This window comes from Falco cherrug, chromosome 2, assembly GCF_023634085.1.
Source record: "Falco cherrug isolate bFalChe1 chromosome 2, bFalChe1.pri, whole genome shotgun sequence".
In the NCBI taxonomy this organism is placed as follows: domain Eukaryota; kingdom Metazoa; phylum Chordata; class Aves; order Falconiformes; family Falconidae; genus Falco; species Falco cherrug.
Window position 1 is genome coordinate 45,253,807 of NC_073698.1, and position 18,121 is coordinate 45,271,927.

Here is an 18,121-nt window from a genome sequence, read left to right on the forward strand (position 1 = left end):
GCTGGAGTGCAGACTTCAAGCTAAACACTCTAGAGATACTCAGTTAGCAAGGCACACTTGTGTTCAGAATACAAATGCTATCACATATGCCCTAATGTTATGAGGCACTTACCTAATTGGGGGTTTACTTCTGTAGTTTATTCCTACTTGTTGATACAGTGTCCTCCTCCTCCTCCCAAGCTAGATGTGCAGCGCAGAGTTCATCAAATTACTATTCCCAACATGCATACATACCAAATGAACTGCTACAGAAGAAAAATACCTTTTAATCATTTAATCTTCAGTTAAGAACAATGCAAGACTATTTTCCCTAATTGGAATTCCGACCCTTCCCATGTCCTTCTACAATTCCTGTAGTTCTTTTCTCCACAACTAGAAACTAAAAACAGATGCTTTTTGTCTTTCATGTAAACAGCACTATTGAGAATGAGATTGGTACTTGAGGTGCAAAAAAATAAAACTAGCCAGAGGTCATGAGAAATGCAGCAATGACATTTATTGGAATTACTCCAGGCATTACATGAAAAATTTTATAAGTGAAACAGAGGATAAAGCACGTTCAGTGCATCTTATTACAAAAAAAAAAAAAAGAAAAAAAGAAAAAAAAAAGAGATGTATCTGAATAACCTTGATTCTTTGTAATAAATGCTACTGCAGTTCCTGGGATTGGTTTTGTATGTACACGCCAGCTAAAACTTACTCTGAACAACACTGCAAAGAACTGTCTTTTCACTTGGCATTTTTCCACCTAGGACAATATAACGTTCTTGAAATATCTAGACAGATTCCACAATTTTACACACAATGTTAAGACCTTTCACCCTAACTGTAAAAAGAAGGATTGTTAAGTAAATCAGTATATTTAATCAAGTAAAACATCACAGAAGTAAAAAACAACAAAAACCAAACCTAGGAGACCCCAAGCCCCTAAGTTCCACAGCAGCGTGCAGCAAATCAGCATTGTTGCTCCTCACTTTCATGTTAACATAAAGCATAATATTTAGAAAGCAGTGATATTCAGTCCTTGCTTTCTAAATTGGACAAACTTATGCATAAAGACACTGCTGGATTTGGCACTTTGCTTAATTGTTTTTCTTACTAAAAAGAGTATGTCTTTCCTGAAATACAGTATAAATGGTAAGAGATAACATGAGCCACTGTAACACTCAATTAACGGTTCAGACATGCACTCCAAAGTACATGTCTATTACACATTTGTCTAAACCTTCTCATAAATTCCACTCAAAAACATTTTCAAATCTATGTGCATCTTTTTATACCTTTATAAACATATTTTCTCCCTTGAAATGATCAGAGCTTACCCACCTTCTGCCCAGAACACAAGAATTCATGACTTTTGTTTTAAAAAGAAAACCACAAACTAGTATTAAAACAGGAATAACCTGGAAAGCATTATTAAAACGACACCTGTACTTCAGAATCCCTTTTGAAATGTATACCCACTGTGTAAGCGAAAACTGAAAGGTATATAACATTTGAAACTTGCTTGGTCCTCTTGCGTGCACTTATGCTCAACTTCCTGCAATCTGCCTCAATTTTCTCTTCAAATAAAATTTAAGAATAGCTTTCTGGCTCCCACTATGATAAGACAAGGCTCCTTGCAGTATTTCTTTGGTTAAATGAGAACTTCTTGCATGCCTGACTCTTACGACAGCAAGTCTCTTGCAGAAAATTAACATCAGGATCGCTCACTTCCTCCCGTCATCGTGACCAACCCCGAGACAGGCAGAAGCAAACCGGCCAGGAAGGAAGTAGCAGTCACTGTTAGCTCTTGCCTTTACAAGTTCTGCGAGCGTGTATAGATACCTATTTCTTAGCTCTGAGTTACAGAGGCGGAGCTATGACATTATGCTTTTGGTTTCCAGTTCCAACATGCGTGTGTAATTACGTCGCTGACGGCGACAGCCCAGGCAGCAGATGGCACAAGAGCTCTTTCCGCATGAACCAAGCCATGATACTTGTTCTGCTTATTGGTCTGCGCGCACAATGTCAGTAGAATTAAAAGAGAGGCACACATGAGTTCACACAGATTTTCCACAGAAGATGTGAAACATGCTGCTCTTTGGAGGGAAAATTACATTCTTTTTTGTTTTTTTTCTTCAAGTATTATTCAACATACATATATATAAAGACACACTATCCTCATTTTGCTACAAGACAAGCACATCCAGAGTGAATTTGCAGATCGCCATTATCTTGGCTTTGACTACTGAAATTTCTCTTTTCCTTTAGATCAACTCTAAATATACATCTACTCATCATAATTACATATAAGAATCCTTTATTTCCCCCTTGCGATTTATTTACAGAATCATAAAAAAATTAATAGCCTGAATTTGCATACTGACATTTGAAGGCCCATCTGTAGCTATGAGTGTCCCAGCACTAGTTTTGGGTAATACTGTTGCCTATTGCTAAGTCCTCTGAAAGCAGCATACTCATCTTTTCTTTCCCTTTTTTTGAAAAAATGCTGCCTAGAAAACCTTGGTTTATGGCTTACTCCTTATTTTATTTTATTATTTGGGTTGTAGTTTACTTCCTTCAGGAGCAGTTCACAGTCAGACAAGACTTCCGCTGGCAAATACTTCATTATCTGCTCAAGAGTCTTTTGATATGTTATCTTCTCCTGTTCCAGGGACTGAATTACAGTCTTCATTTTGTTCTCTCGAGTCAAAATAGTCTCCAGGTTGGACTCCAGACTCTGAATTTTAGCATGAGCAACCTGTAAACAACAGCATTATCTTTATAATAAATTGAGACGTTCTGAACAACCTTTTTTTATATTACGACATGCTATATAATATGGAAAGAACTTTAATTACATAGATGTTTCTAAAAGACATCTGTGTAGGCAGATGATACAAGGAATGCCTGCTGTGTATCATACACAGAATCTCCTTATAGTAACCAGACCAGATCAATCTGAAGGATTCCCAAAAGCTTTACAGAGGGAAGGAGACATGCAAGTTGCAGCAAGCAACGGACAGTTGAGAGTAACAAGGAACTGGAGCTGCAAGGAGAAAAAGGAAATCAGCAGCTATAGTAGAACTGGAAGAGACAACTTGTCTGACAGTGACGGAGCAATGGGAACCCTATGTAATAAAGTAAATTAGGATGGAGATTAGAGGGAAACAGAACGTCAGTGTTAAGTCTAGAGGCAGACAGTGTTCACTATTTCCCAACAAAAGACTTATAGCTGCTTCTGGGAAACAAAAAACAATGACTAGTAATCAGAAACCCTGGACCTCAGCAGTAGCAAATGTCTCTCTGTGAGAGGTGGGGGAATTCCAAACATTCCCAGGAAAAGGCCCAAGCAGAGGAATGAAGAAGGTATACAAACAAAAAGATGAAGAGGTTAAGGAATTGAGGAAGATGCGTTATAGCATAGCACTCTGGAAGAACAGAAGAGCATTGATAGAGCCTTTCAAATCAGTCACTCATATTTATTCTATGTCCTTGGTGCATTTTCAGAACAGACATAAAAGCCCAGGTAGCCACAAATAAAATAAATAAATAATAATAATAATAATAATACTAGTAAAAAACCCAAATGATCCCTGTTTTCAATACCAAAAGAAAATAGCACAACACCCTGAGGCCATAAACACAAAAACTGGCTATTGGCTGAATCACAGAAATGATCTCTCCATGCGTTTGTAGTCTTAGATCATTTACCTGCAGCTTCTCCAACAAATCCATGTTTTGTCTCTTCAGATGACTGTTTGCCCTCTCCAGCTTCTCCAGGGGTTCACCTTCATCACAGGGATTCACATTTTCCTGCAGTTCATCCTGAAGAACGTGGTACTCTACTTCGTAGGCGTGGAGCTGTTTTGAAATATCCATCTCGAACACCTGCCACGAGAGAAAAAAATTATTTTTTAAACTACAATAGAGAGCACATATTCCACGTGAATGTTCAGCTAAGAGGCAACTCTGCTCAATTAACTTAATGTTTTTTCCTGTTCCTCTCAAAAAGTATTTTAAGGGAGAATCTCCAGTTAGAGCATTTTAGCATCTAAAGTTCTTATTGGAGCCATAATAAATCAGACTTTAGAAAAATCGGATCATCGTTTTTACCATTACCAAATACCATCTCTTACTATGAGATATATCAGCAGAAAAGTCTTATGTAATCCAAGAATTTTATAATATGATCAAGTCTTATCATCTCTTACTCAGGAATATTAAGAAGTTCAAGAGGAAATTTTGAAATTCAAGTCTCACCAGCTTGTGATAGGAGCAGGATCACACTATGAGGAATAATAATCTAGGAATATCCGATCTCCACCCTCAAAACTGGATCTCTTGACTCCAAGTGCCCATTTACAGACTTTTACAAGAATACTCTTCATGGTTACAGTTTCCCTGTGCTCTGTCTCTCTGTGAAGATACACTATTTTCTTGTTGGGATGCTTTGGTAACAAAGTGAAGACTATGGAATTGAGCATCTAACAGTGATGAGACCACATGACCCTTACCTGTTTATACATCTAGTCACAGCCTCTCAGCTTCTGAAAGTTACCAAATAGTTTAGGCTAGGAAAGGAAGGATGTCTACAGTGACATTAATTTTGTTCCTTGTTCTAGAGATTACAAACATTACAGCAACAGAGCACACACACACACACACACAGATCCCCCAAACAAAACAGATTCTGCATTACCTTCACTGTTCTTTAGGTAATTCAAATGAGGTAAACTTTAAGTTACATACAGTGTTCAAACTGGGCAAGTGCCATTTTCCTCTATGAGGCTACCTGGTCAATTCTTTGTGTACTGTAGTCCTGCATGATGTCTACATATTTCTTTTATTATCCACTATAAAAGGATGGTCTTGGGAATTACAGCTCTGAGATAGCCAAATGACCCCGTTCAGCCAGCCTAGGTGTAGGAGCAATACGATATAGGCAGTCTACATGTGCATGCAGATCCAGAAGGCTATTCAGCATGAGACCACACCACAGGCAAGCAGGCAGCCTTCATCTCAGAGCTGAACTGACCCTGCATATAACCACAACCACCTCTGCTCAGGTAAGATCACCCATCCTTTACTCAATCAGTCTTGTCTTTGCACAAAGCCACTTCTACCATGCTCACCACAGCACAATTGCTCTGCAACCCACGCAGACCACAGACAGAGATTTAATTTCTAATAACATCAAAAATATTGAACTACCATCTCTATCATCGCCAGAATCAGTGAGTTGTGAAGATAGACGTTGAAGTGCCTGATGCTGGTTTAGCACAGCAATCACAATCACTGCAATAAGGGAATGAAGATTAACATGTCATCTAAAAATGAATTCTTAACTGACAGCACCTGAAATACACAAGCATAAACCAAACCACAGGAATGCAACAGTGTTAACTGCACTCCTGCACGTGGATGTGGTTTTCCAGAACTCTTCTATTACCTCCAAACTGTCACCTGAACAGGAAAACTGCTCAAAAAACCCCTTCACAGTTAAGGTACTGTACTGAGGCTTACTTTCAATTTGCAGCTTCAGTGCAGAGGAAGATGATGTAGAGACATGAAGATCCCAGCCACTGACAGTATTTCACAAGAAGCTTTTCCTATACCAGCATCAGTAGTTCTTTGTTTCTCTTCTATTCTCACCCTAAAAGTGATCCCGAAGAGGATGGAAGCTGCCCCCACAACAGAACAGCAAAAGTTTGCCTGACCTTGATTTTATTAAGTATCATGAAAACAGGGCCTCACCAACCTCCTAACTTGTAGAATTTTAAGTTGGAAGTATCAGCAAAGTTCCCATGGGGGTGGGTACCTGGCCCCGTGCAACCAGAAGTCAGAAGGATCAGGAGGAGAAGTTGCTGTGATGCTGCCTCTTCCAACATGGTGAGTTGTGGTTCCTGTCACAAACTGCTGGACTGCCCACCCGCTAGCAGGGAGCAATAGCTGGCTTTAAGTTTGGAAAATAGGCTACTTTTACCCTTCTGATGGTGATGTGAAATTTATAAGCAAAGTCATGTTTTCCCAATATCTGAGGCACGAAATAACCTTTGTACTAAACCTTGAGGTAGCAACTAAAGTCTTGCTAGAATTGCAGTTCAAAACCCATTGAAATTAGCTCATATCCTATTTCTATACAAGTTACTGGGAAAATTACTCATTTGCATTTAAAACCAAAAGGAACACACTGAGAAGACTTTTACCTATGCCTTGGGCATGATTCATTTAAAGTACACTAAAGGGGGGGGGGGGGGGGGGGGGGAAGTAAAGAGCAGTGAAAAACAACTTACCTGAGTAATAATTTTTTCCATTTGAGGGTGAGTCATATCTGGAATAGTGGTTTTAAGAAAATCAACAGTGTTCTCAAAACTCTCACATCCCATTATAGATGTTTCTTGACTGCTAAGTAGGCTCAGTGCTACTTTAAATATGACTTCTGTTCCTTGAAGAAAAATAATGTCTAAAAAAGAAAGTAATTGAAATATCTTGAAAACGTGAGCTAAAGTAATTGGGTAAATACATGTATTTGCTGGGATGTTCTTTGTAATCAATCATAACACATATTTATTCAGTTCAGAAGTGCAATCTGTCTTATTTCAACATGAGGTTAAAGCATATAAAAGCATTTTCTGTCACCTTACAGACATGAGAGAGCATTAAAGAAAATACAACATGCCTGTTACGTCTGTAACTGTTACCTGCAATAAGCATTTCATTATTGTCTACTGCAAACTATAGACTGTTAGCTAACTGCTAACTGGTTTTAAGTGTATTTATGATTGAAAAGCAATTGGGAAGTGGATCACAACACAACATACTGAAGTTTTACTGTTTTCTACAGGCAAAAGCTAGTCCTTAAAAAATGATCATGTAGATTTCATAACCAAACACATTATTCTCAAAATCCACAGTAGTGATCACATTGGCTGTAATTTAAGCCCAAACCCCTTACTTTGAGGTATAACTACGTGAATGTGAGGGTGAAGTCCAGGCTCTGCAGAAGTCAGTAGATACAGACTGTACAGAAACTGGAAACTTGTTCAGAGTAACTAGAAACTGTCTCAGTGGCAGTGGTGGAGTTGCAGTTACCGAGGTGAACGCAGCACATGAGCAGTTCAAATAAGCCTCCTGTACTGTTGGCTCTGTCACACCACCAAGAGCAGGGCTCCATGACTGAATAAACTCAACTTCTGATCCTGACGCTGAGACGTTATCACTGGCGCTAATCCAGTATCAGAGGGGAGCACCAGGACACTCGTGAGGCAGCCATCTCACTCATACACAGTTCCTAAAGGTCTCCCTTCTCAAGTCTATGATGCACATTCAAGCAGCATAATTTGTGATGGGTGGACACTAACCATCTGTTAGTGGTATCTGACAATGGCCCATAAGACACCAAAGATGCAAGAATCCAAAGCATTAGGAAGTAAAACAACTCAGTGATTTTGTTTTTTAAAATGGGAACATGCCTTGCTCAGCTTATTTACAAAGAAAAGAATGCTGACGCTCCCCACCCTTAAAAAATTTGTTTTCCAAATTCAAAGCCTACTGAAAACAAAAAAAAAAAAAAGAAAAGAACAGTTCAGCCTTGAAAAACAAATCAAAAAAATCCAAAACACTTGAGTGTCCCAGTATTCAATAATCTCACTGGGAAAGAGAGGCACCGATCGTGCATACCACTGAAAAACAGATACACCAGTCTTTGGTTCACCTAAAGAGCAGTTAGAAAAAGTTTACTGTAAAAGGAAAAAAACCTCTGTAATGGAGAAATCACTGGGTCAAAAAAAAATGAAAACCAAACAAGCCTCTCTTCCCCCCCCAACCCCCCCCCACCAAACAAATTAAAAACCTAACTCACTCCATTAATAAAACATGAGACAGAAGTCAAGTTGAATTTCATCAGAAAAGACAAAAGGTGTTGTATGAAAACAGAAAAATCAAATGGGAAAAAAGTCTGATTCAAGAGGAAGTACACAGCATATGCTCCCAGTTTTTTGGTGCATATCTAAGCACATTGAGTTTCATATTAACATGTAATTTTTTTTACATATATCTGCACTACTAGAGATTTGATTAAGCTGGCAGCTCTTACTGACAATAAAAGAACACAAACCCAGGTACCTGACATGCTGATAATGTAAACACTACAAGGCACAATCAATATTTAAGCTTCTGTACTAGACATTATCTGAAGAGGAGTCATGAAAAAACCCTCTAAATGGAATAAGAGGCATTCTAAGACTAGGGAACTATTCAATACATACATGAATACCTGAACCAGCCTTTAAGTTCAAGTTTATTTGAATTTTTATTAGAAACCACTTTAGAATCAATTATTCAGAAACATGTTCTTGAAAACCAATGTATTCTCTTTTTTCAGTTTGCAAGATGAACTTTTCTATAGATATAAATGGAATACTTGGTGCATAAAGTACATTTGCAACAATAAATGTCCTGCTGCTTATCCATCAGAAGTCTCTTGGCTAATAACAGTAGACATACTTAATTGCTCAAGTCCAATGTTTCAAAGAATACATTTCAGTTTTCCTTTTTGAAAAGGAGCTGACATCCCACCATGAAGAGCATTGCTACTTGCCACCCAAAATAGTCACCCCAAATGTCCCAAGTATGTAGAAAACTAATCCCTGAGAGTTTCAAAACACAATGGACAACATTGTTCTTTTTATTATTGCAACAGAATAAACTTTCTTACCAAATACTCTGGCTACAAATCCTAATGGAAATTGAGATGCGAACAATGTAAGAAACCACGGTGCAGCATAAAGACTGGGACTGATCTCATTTTCTTCAAGATGATTATACAGGTCTCTGTGATAATCATGAAGGAGCCTTGAGAGCTGATACATCTGAATCTACAGTGCATGAGGGGGTTGCAGGGGGGAAAAGAAGTAGAGAAAGAAAAGTTCAGCTTTACTTAGTTTTCCACACCATTCACATTCCACTTGAGGGAAAGAAACTCTAGTACAGACGCCACTGTAAAATGAAGCTTAATTGTTGCCTAGGGCCTCAAGTGATTTCTACTCACACATAAACAACCCACCCCTAATGAATTAAAACCAACACAGCAGTCAATAATAAATAAGAGTTTGAACCTGATTATTAATGAAATATCATTTCAGATTCACAGGCTTAAAGTAAGAAGAGAATATATTGATCTAACTTTATCAACAAACCAGAGCATTCAGTCTTGCAGCAATGAAAGTAGAAGTACCTCTTTTAAGATGCCAAAACTCCCCATTATAGAGTTGAACTATTTCTGGCTAAATTTACACATTTCAGCTTTCATCCTTTGAATCTTGGCAATAATTTTGCTGCATTTAAAACTCCTCTGCTACAATCATCACTTTAGACTGCTTCTGTCCCCACAAAGTACATTAGATACAGTGGTCATTAGAGGTGTACCACATACATACTTCCCAACAAACCTCCAACATGCCAGCGGTCCAGAAAAATTTAAGATACTGATACATAAAGTGCTGTTATACAACCTGTAAAAGGTTGCAAAGCAAAATGGTTAGAAGTTGCTACTCATTGCCAGAAATATCACTTTCTGCCAAATTATTTCCTTGCCATTTTGATAGTTTATATTCCCTAGTAAGTCACTCACAGCACAGGCCAATGCTTCCATCATAAAGCAGAAGATGGATGAGAAGCAGACATATATTGATTAGTTGTCAGGTCCAGCTTTGCTGTCAACAGTGCCTTATGCTTCAGGTGAATCCATTCCTCAATAAGAAAATTATTTCTTGGATCCATCTACTTTCCTGCTTTTAGTGGTTATGATTCTTCCCCACCAAAATCTGACTGCACTTGATACTATTATCAGTCAGCAGTTTCCGCAAGCAGACAGATCACTTCTCATTAAGACAAATTAGCTAAATTTGTGCATGCGTTTTGAGTTCTTACATTAATTGCCAAAGATAATAATTAAGCACTGTTTGGACAGCATTGATACAAAATACATTTACATGTGAAATTAGAAGAGTATTGCAGAGGCCATACACCAATTGGATGAGTTAATTATGAACTAAGGATCTAGATTACTACTTTTTCCAGATAACAATTAAAAATGTAAGTCAAATAAGTTTTCATTATCCTAAAGAAACATACAATGCTTGTCTGCTCAGGACAGAAGCTAACTCTGCATATAAGCTTACTTGTGTTTCAGTATTGTAAATGCGAAAGAATTTGCAAGTACTCTACTCCTGTTAAAAAGCAAAACAAAGGGTTAGGCTTTAGTGAGATCCTTTAAGTCATCCTCAATAGTCTAGTTTGTCTTGAGCAGACAAAACTTGTACTTTTGTCTAGAACAGAATAACTGCCTAGGAGCAAACTGTGGGGTAAAGAGAGGTCATTTCATTTAAAGGGCAAACAGTACTATACAACCAGTGACCTTTCTCGAACGTAAAAAGTGTTCTTCCTAAGAGCTTCTGACAATGAAATTTTCAGACTCATTTAAATCAAAAGGTAAAATCCTGGATCTCTGAATGTTCCCAAATCATCAGAAGTTCTTGACAGTCTACAGCTGCAGTATAACATACAAACACTAAGACAGCATCTTCTAGGCGAAAAAAATCCCACAACCATGCATTTATCACACTTAGACCCCACTGGTTCAAAACTTATTGGGGGGTTGGGGGGGAACAGGGAAGAGGCAGAATGATGCTCTTTATGACTCTGTGGCTTTTCACCCTTAATTGATCACAACAAACGTCTTATAGTATACTTACAGTCACAGTAAAACACTCCTCTCTACCATTTTTTTGAATAAGCATATACAATTTCTTTAACTACAATCTATTCTATTTTTCTGGACATTTGCCAAATAAGCACCTAAAGTGACTGGTCATGAAAATTGGACTGAAACTCCTACTTCAGTTTTTATGTAATTATAAGTGTTTGCTATGCAGGGAGCATGGGGAAAAAAAAAAAAAAAAGACTTTTGTATCTGCCTCTTAGTTTTCTCTTTCTCAAATGTGGATTACAAGATTTAGCTCAGCAGTGGCGTATCCCTTTAAATAACTATATGCTCTAAGCCCCAATTATTATAAGTTAGTGGACAGTTGCATCCCAAGGTGGAAGTTTTCTCAGACTTTAAACTGTGAAGTTTATACAGATCTGATTTTCTGTCTCCTTCCAAAACAGCCTTGAGTATCTATAGCTAGCTGTTGAAAGACTAATATTGCAGAACATGCATCGTTTCTCATCCAAAATAAAAAGATTAAAAACTGGTCTGTTGTCTTGCTGTGTTGAGGGTGGTGAGGCAGAGGACGATGAGAGAGGTGCAAATGACAAGGCAAGACAGAGCAGCCCCAAGTACAAATGCCTGCGGAGTACCCTGACCGGCCACTGGGTGTCACTATTGATTTGCCTTGGAGTTACAAGAGAAAAATCTACATCTCGGTGCTCATGGACTGAAGAAAAATAAAATCAAATTTATTTTTAATCTCCATCTATACAGACGCAGACTTTCCAAACAGTAAATGGTGGGGATGTGTGACAGGAAAATTCTGCAAGTTCTGAACTTCTCTGCTTGCAAACTGAGAGGCAGAGAGGGGCTCGACAACAACTGCATGCACCTCATAACTTCCAAAACCGCGTAAGAAGCTTCATAAGGCCCTGAAGAACGAGCAATCTCTAAGAGCTCAAAACTCATTTAAAACTCTGGTTTGCTTTAGTAGGAACAACTGACTTACCTGTAGTGACATCATGTCTGGCCTGTACTGTTTACGGAAGCCAAGGTCATACATGAGGAATTTCAGCATTTCAAAGGCCTGTTCTTCACTCATATGTAGAAGCAGCACTCCAGCTACAAAGCTGATACCTTGACAATAACCCACTTCTTTGTCCAGCAAAGAGTACGCTTTCAGGAGATTAAAGAGTGATAGCTGTCCTGCTCCGAGGTGGGCAGAAAAGTAAGGATGCGTAGGGAATGTCCGTCCTGACATAAAGAGAAAAGAGTAATCACTACCCAGTTCTCCTCAAAAAATCCTAGATCCGTCTGCCAGCACTTCTTTCTTTGCTTTCATATGCAGGTTGACTTTAGTCAGATCAATCTGTACTTTACCACCAATTTTAGACAGTATCCATTGAGCTAATATAATATTCTCATCTGCATTGAACCAGCAGAAGCAACTGCTTGATATCTCTTTTCAGACAGATGTATAAGAGCATAAATACAAACAGCATAACCTCAGAAAACATCTGCTTAGAGGACATTCAGTGGCAAGCACAGAATGCATCCTGACATAGGAAGTGGTGCTGATACCTCCCTCCAACAACAGCTTCCATTAACTTTGCTGTGTTTTTACTCAAAGACCCACGAAACAAGTCAGAAAAACCTCCCAGCTACAAACAGACGTACCTAGATCTACAAGGATGGCATGCTGTTGTGCAGTCAGTTGTTTCAGAAGTTCTTTGTAAGAGACATCGGGAGGCTGCTGCTTGTTTGGCAGTCTGTGTCTGACTCGATGTTGCACAGCCAAAAACTGCCAAATTTCTCCCCGACGACTTTTTGGTACACCTGCAGGTCAGTCAGGAAAAGAAGAGGCCTAAGCAGGGCCATGTTTTTATAGTGCTATAACACAAGAATTTGCTTTGTCATAACCTTGGTCTATTATAACCTTGGCCAAACCACTCTGGAAGATCCCTTACAGTCAGCTTGAGAAATTGTCTGCTCTGCAGTGTATTCACTCACCAGCCACAGTTCAGTCCCACTAACTAAACATTAACTACAAACTAACAGTACCTACACTGGGCAACTACGGTACCAACATCACTTGTTCTGCCACTTCTGAGCTGTTATAGCCTCCAGCAGGAGAAGATGCACAATCACACACAGAATGCAGTCCGGCCTGTTTAGAAAGGCTGAACTAAATTCACAGGTATAAAACACAGCGAAGTCCACCTCCTCTTCCCCTTTCCAAAGGGCTGCTCATATCAGTCCATAGGCTTGGAGAAAGATGTACAGACTATAAAATGCTCAGTTCAAAACTAAAAGCATTAACGCTGCACACCAAAAGGAAGGACACAGAACCACTCATACTGAAAGGCATCATTTCTCTCAAGTCAGCCAGGCATCTGTGAAAGCATAAACTAAATTAAAATACTACTTTTGGACTTTCACACACATCCCCCTTCGAAATCTGACTCTGTAAACTGACCTTTGAAAGTCAAAATGAATTGACAACTCTTCTAATACTTTCCAGGCAAATAATTATTTAACAGAATATAAGTTAGAAAAGGCATATCCTTGTTCCCAACTCTGAACTGCAGCCCAGCAGCAGAAGATAGGGCAGCAAGGTAAAGTAATTTGCTTGCAGTCTTCTGCATGTCCCTAACCGGAACCACCTTATTTCTACCACACTTTCCTTCAGAAGCAATTTAAACTTCCCTTCTGTACCACAGCCAGATTACACTGAAATATTATTTTTCAGCATCTGTAACACTGACGTGAGCTTCTATGGAAGAGAGCACAGTGGTGCAGACTCCATATCTGCATTACACTAACAAGGCCCTATGGCTCCCCTTCTAGGCCACAAAAAGATCTTCAAACCAAAATCCTCAGCCTTTCACTTAAGGAAATAAAATACTAGAAGACCATATTCTGACTCCCCAAAGCTTGGCTGCAATTACCCTAGGGTTTGGGCACAGTCCACATTAGAGATTCTGGTCCTGCCTTCTTAGTAAGTAAGTAAAATTAGAGCATCTGAAACTGGCAGTTGGATAGCAGCCATGGACCAGAAATCAGAAGGTCACAGTGTTAGCTGCGGAAGCTCCAAGTTTAATCTTCAGTCTAATAATACATGGGCACAAGACACTACTTTCAGGAGTATGAATATACATATTTCTGCATTGCTGACATTGTTAGTTGCAGGCACAGCACAACCTATTTTCTGTTTGGCAGCAGGAGGTGGGTCCATTTGTAGAAAGAAGGCAATTTTTTCATAATTTTGTGCTACTGGAAAAACTGTACTGCTGGCAGATTTCCTTCAGTATCAAAAAGGAACAACAAAAAAATCTATCTTCAGACTTCATAGTTAAAAGACACAAATACCTTCTTTCAAAGTGGAATGAATATCTTCCATGTCACATCGGATTTTGGCTCTGCAGTTCAGCAACTTCTTATCCCAAACATTTATGACATCTTTCTGACATGTACCAACTTCATCATAGTCCAGTTTTACTTTTCTTGATTGGAGCTCATCTCTGCTTGCTAGAACACAAAGAAAGAGCACACAGAAAAACAGAACATCAGAAAATTATAAAAGACATCAAATATGCAAACCCAATTCAAGTTAGATATATCTACCTGATAATCTGTCTAGGCATAAATACACCTTCTACAATTTATCAGTTGTTAGCTGAGATGGGGCCAGTCTTTTGTCATAAGATCCTGCAGGCAACAATTTAGCTTCTGTTACTGGGCCATGAACATTAGTAATTCATGAAGTACATGAAAACATTTTTTAAGGCTTAGGGCAAGAAGAAAAACCCACTCAACACAACTTCACCACATCTGCTGCTTCTCTCAACTGCAAAAACACCTTTGATAATTTTTTCTCTTGTTTATATTGAACATTACGATTGTTTTAATATGGAAAGTCCCAACCATATGAATGTTTCTATTAGAGATTTAGGCAAGCAAGCAGGCAAGTCTTCTAAACTGGAGTCTGTCACGTTGGCTCCAGTTTTTATGTGTTCCTTAAGACAGTGGCAAGAGCTCTTGGCCCTGCCACCTGGCATCATCAAACTGACAAGAAGGAAACAGAATGAACCAACGTGAACCATATCCAGGAAGGTATATCTGGGCTGAGCACAAAACTGGTGTTGCTGTAAACTTAAAAGGTTCGTTGAATAGAACTTTGCAAAAGAATAGAATATTGCAAAAATATTTATCCCAGAGGACTCACTATTTCTGAAATAAAGCTGCACTGTTACTCTGGAACTTCACGAAGGAGTAGCTTTTATGTCCATTACTGAGAATTAACTGTGGTTATTTTACTACACATGATACGCATGCAGAAAATCACTCCCAATTCCTCATACTACTAGTGTAAAAAACTAGAATGAAGACCTAAATGTGTCTTAACTTACAGAGATAGGTTTAATTATCACTGGACTGAATTGTACATTTCACAACATGACCTCTGAAAGCTGCAAGTGATTTATCCCAAATTTGCCTTGATCTGCATGCAGTACTCGCTCCTTGGAGGAGACTCCTTCCTCTTAACAGTTGTATCTCTGTCCCCATCATCACCTCGAGGTGAAAGCAAGCTCTCACGTTTTAATACAACCTGCAAAACAAAACAATCTGTTCCTTTTCCTAGTTATCTCGCTTTGGACATAGCCAGTATTGAATGAATCCATAAGATCATTGCCTAGCCCACTCCAAAACATAGGTGACATTATTTCTAGAAGTTGTATGTTACACCTCTGAGATCCTACCTGTTCAAGACTACAGGGGGCTTTGTATAAACAACTATCATGCAACGTGCAGCACACTTCCATAAAAATGGAATGTGATTGCCACAAGAATCTGCAGTCCAACTGGGACAATTTTAAATGCTACCTTATTGCTTTATGATTTAATCCGAGAATGCTCACTCATAAGCAATATGACAGATTCAAGACAACAGTAACATATTTCAGTGTGACAACGAACTCCAGGATTAAGTGCATAGGTTATCTTTCTCTGAAAAATACTCTGGCTCTGTGGTTAACCCCAGTGAAAGTCAGCAAGCTTGCCTGTTGATTGTACCTGCCTTGCCTACCATGCCACCCTTGGCTGCTTGCAACCATCTTAGTTAATGTTCTTCCTAATCATTGCTAGGTGGCCTGCTACTTTTTGTAGTTCTTGTATTTCTAGGTGATCTATTGGAAAAAGTAGTGTGAAGCTTCTCAGAAAAAAGCAAGTTTGTGCAATTCACAGAACTTACCTTCTGTAAAACAAAGAGCTAATAGTATTCAAGTCTCCTCGACAGCAAAAGGAATAGGAAAAGAAGTTCTATTAATATTTTGTAAATAAAAATCAACAAAACATTAAGAGAAAATCACTAAAAACAATTCCACAGCAATTCCAGTTCTAAACCAGTCATATACAGCTGAATAAATTCACAGCTAGGAACGTGGCTTCAAGTAGAGAAATAGCTGCATTTCTGTTACTACATTTTACATTTCTGAGATCTACATTTAATTGCAAGCTAGGATGCCAACCACTGCACAAACCAGTACTTTTTTGGGATGCATCAGTTCTGCATATGCCTGGTCCGTAAAATGGCCCGTGTTACAGCAGCCCAGAGGAAGGAAGCCTACATATAGGCATTGAGACAGTTTACTTTTCACCCTTTGAAAACAAGGTGATAAATTCTAGCTAGCCAGAGCACCAGTTTCATTAGCAGTACTTATGAACCTGCATAGGAGAATGGAGATACGCTTCTTGGATTACAAACCAAGATGTGGGCTGGCAGGTAAGTGCCAGTTCGGAGTCTCCACTGCTGACACTCCTGTTTTCACCACAAATAATCAGGCAGGAATAACTTAGTTTCTACATATCCGTTACAGAATGGAAATAACTTACAACTAAGTCTTAAGGAACTGAACTGATTATGATTTTCAGTACCTCCAGTAACGCAGGGCAGGTACAGAGAAGAGCCTGTCCCTCAGCATCTCATACTACCAGAGGGAATAACATAAAATTAGTCACTACAGCAGATGTCCAGCTTCCCCACCCTACAACAGGAAACTAACCATTTGCTAAAACAGTAAGTGAAGATTATGGCTGAAGTTAAAGCAGACTTCTCTGTAGATGTTCCCTATGAATCTACAAGGAGACAAACTGTAGAGAGAATGCACAAAGAAATATGCTACTTGTGCAGGAAATACATTCAAGGATGTACGTTTGTAGGGACATGGAAAGACTTCTGTCCTACTGTTTTTCCTTCCTCTCTCTGCCTTCTCAGTAAGCATCACTAAAGAAGGAAAAAGATTTAACTGACCTTAACAAGATCGTTATGTTTTGTTTGAAGAATCAGACTACCACATAATGAAGTTATAGACCATATAGGAGAAGATGAGGGCAGCAATTACAGAGATAACATTTGAAAATGAGAGAAAATTTTCAACTTGCACCAAAAGCTATTAATCTATTATACCGAAGAACTTCTATAAACTAGGATAGACATTGCATACTATCTTTTATTTGTGCGAGTCTTGACCAGTCATAATAAAGTATCTTAGCCAAAAGCTCAGGCAGCTGACAAGTCAGCTTGGCCAACTTCAGATCCCTCAGCAAGGGCACTCAATTTTCAGTGTACAGTGTTCATCATTCAAGAAAAGAACTTTCTGACATACTTCATGAGCCAGTTCCTAAAAATCATATTTGCATTTGAATATTTATAAATTACCACTGTGATGTGGTTAACGCAGGACAGAAAGCCTGGACAGAAATCCCATACACTGCGAAGGACTGTAATGAGATACAGAGGGTAAGGTTTACCATACTTGAATGCTCACACAGCATCTGTTCTCTTGCCTCCACCTCACACTAGAATTCCTAGACTTAGCTAAAATCCAGACTGTAGAAACTTTTGCCTAATGCGCACTAAAAAAGGAAAAGTTACCTTCTTTAACTGAGGTGACTCATTAATAAGAGTTTGCAGGCAGACAAAGAACCTGGTAGACTTGAGATAAGAGTGGGTAAACAGATTTTTTTCTAGCACCGTTAACCAAAAAGTCACAGAACCACATCTCTGAGGTGCCCAACACCAGTACAGTTTTCAGCTTCAGGCAGCAGAATTTGTAATAGTTTTTGGGGTATTTTCTAAGTAGCTAACCTTCCAGCTTCTGGTTTTCTTTTTCCATTCGAAGTAACAGAATTTGTTGATGAATGGCTTTTCTCCACAGACTTTGTAGTTCTTCTGAGTTTTTCCTCTCTCCAGTTTTATCCGGACCATCCTCATTTTGCAATACTAGAACAAGAGGGTCCTCCTCGAGGGGTGGAGCAAGAGGCGATAATGGTAACAATTCACTTCCATCATGACCATCTGCAAAGAATCAGAAAGCTATTACAGGAAACTCAGATTGCTTGACGTATCACAAAAATCTAAGTCAC

The 18,121-nt window shown here is 38.8% G+C and overlaps 1 protein-coding gene across 2 annotated transcripts in view; it reads right to left on the reverse strand.

Moving 5' to 3' along the window:
* Positions 1–471: 471 nt before the first annotated feature.
* TBC1D4 (TBC1 domain family member 4) overlaps positions 472–18,121 on the reverse strand; it is a 57,014-nt gene continuing 39,364 nt past the window's right edge. For both annotated transcript variants that reach the window (XM_055703311.1, XM_055703312.1), the window contains 8 exons: positions 17,844–18,053; positions 14,066–14,224; positions 12,374–12,532; positions 11,706–11,950; positions 8,702–8,861; positions 6,279–6,448; positions 3,697–3,873; positions 472–2,743 (listed from right to left, as the gene is read on the reverse strand). In XM_055703311.1, the coding sequence (XP_055559286.1) occupies positions 2,525–2,743; positions 3,697–3,873; positions 6,279–6,448; positions 8,702–8,861; positions 11,706–11,950; positions 12,374–12,532; positions 14,066–14,224; positions 17,844–18,053 (1,499 nt within the window). In that variant the 3' untranslated portion in view covers positions 472–2,524. The remainder of the gene's footprint in view (positions 2,744–3,696; positions 3,874–6,278; positions 6,449–8,701; positions 8,862–11,705; positions 11,951–12,373; positions 12,533–14,065; positions 14,225–17,843; positions 18,054–18,121) is intronic.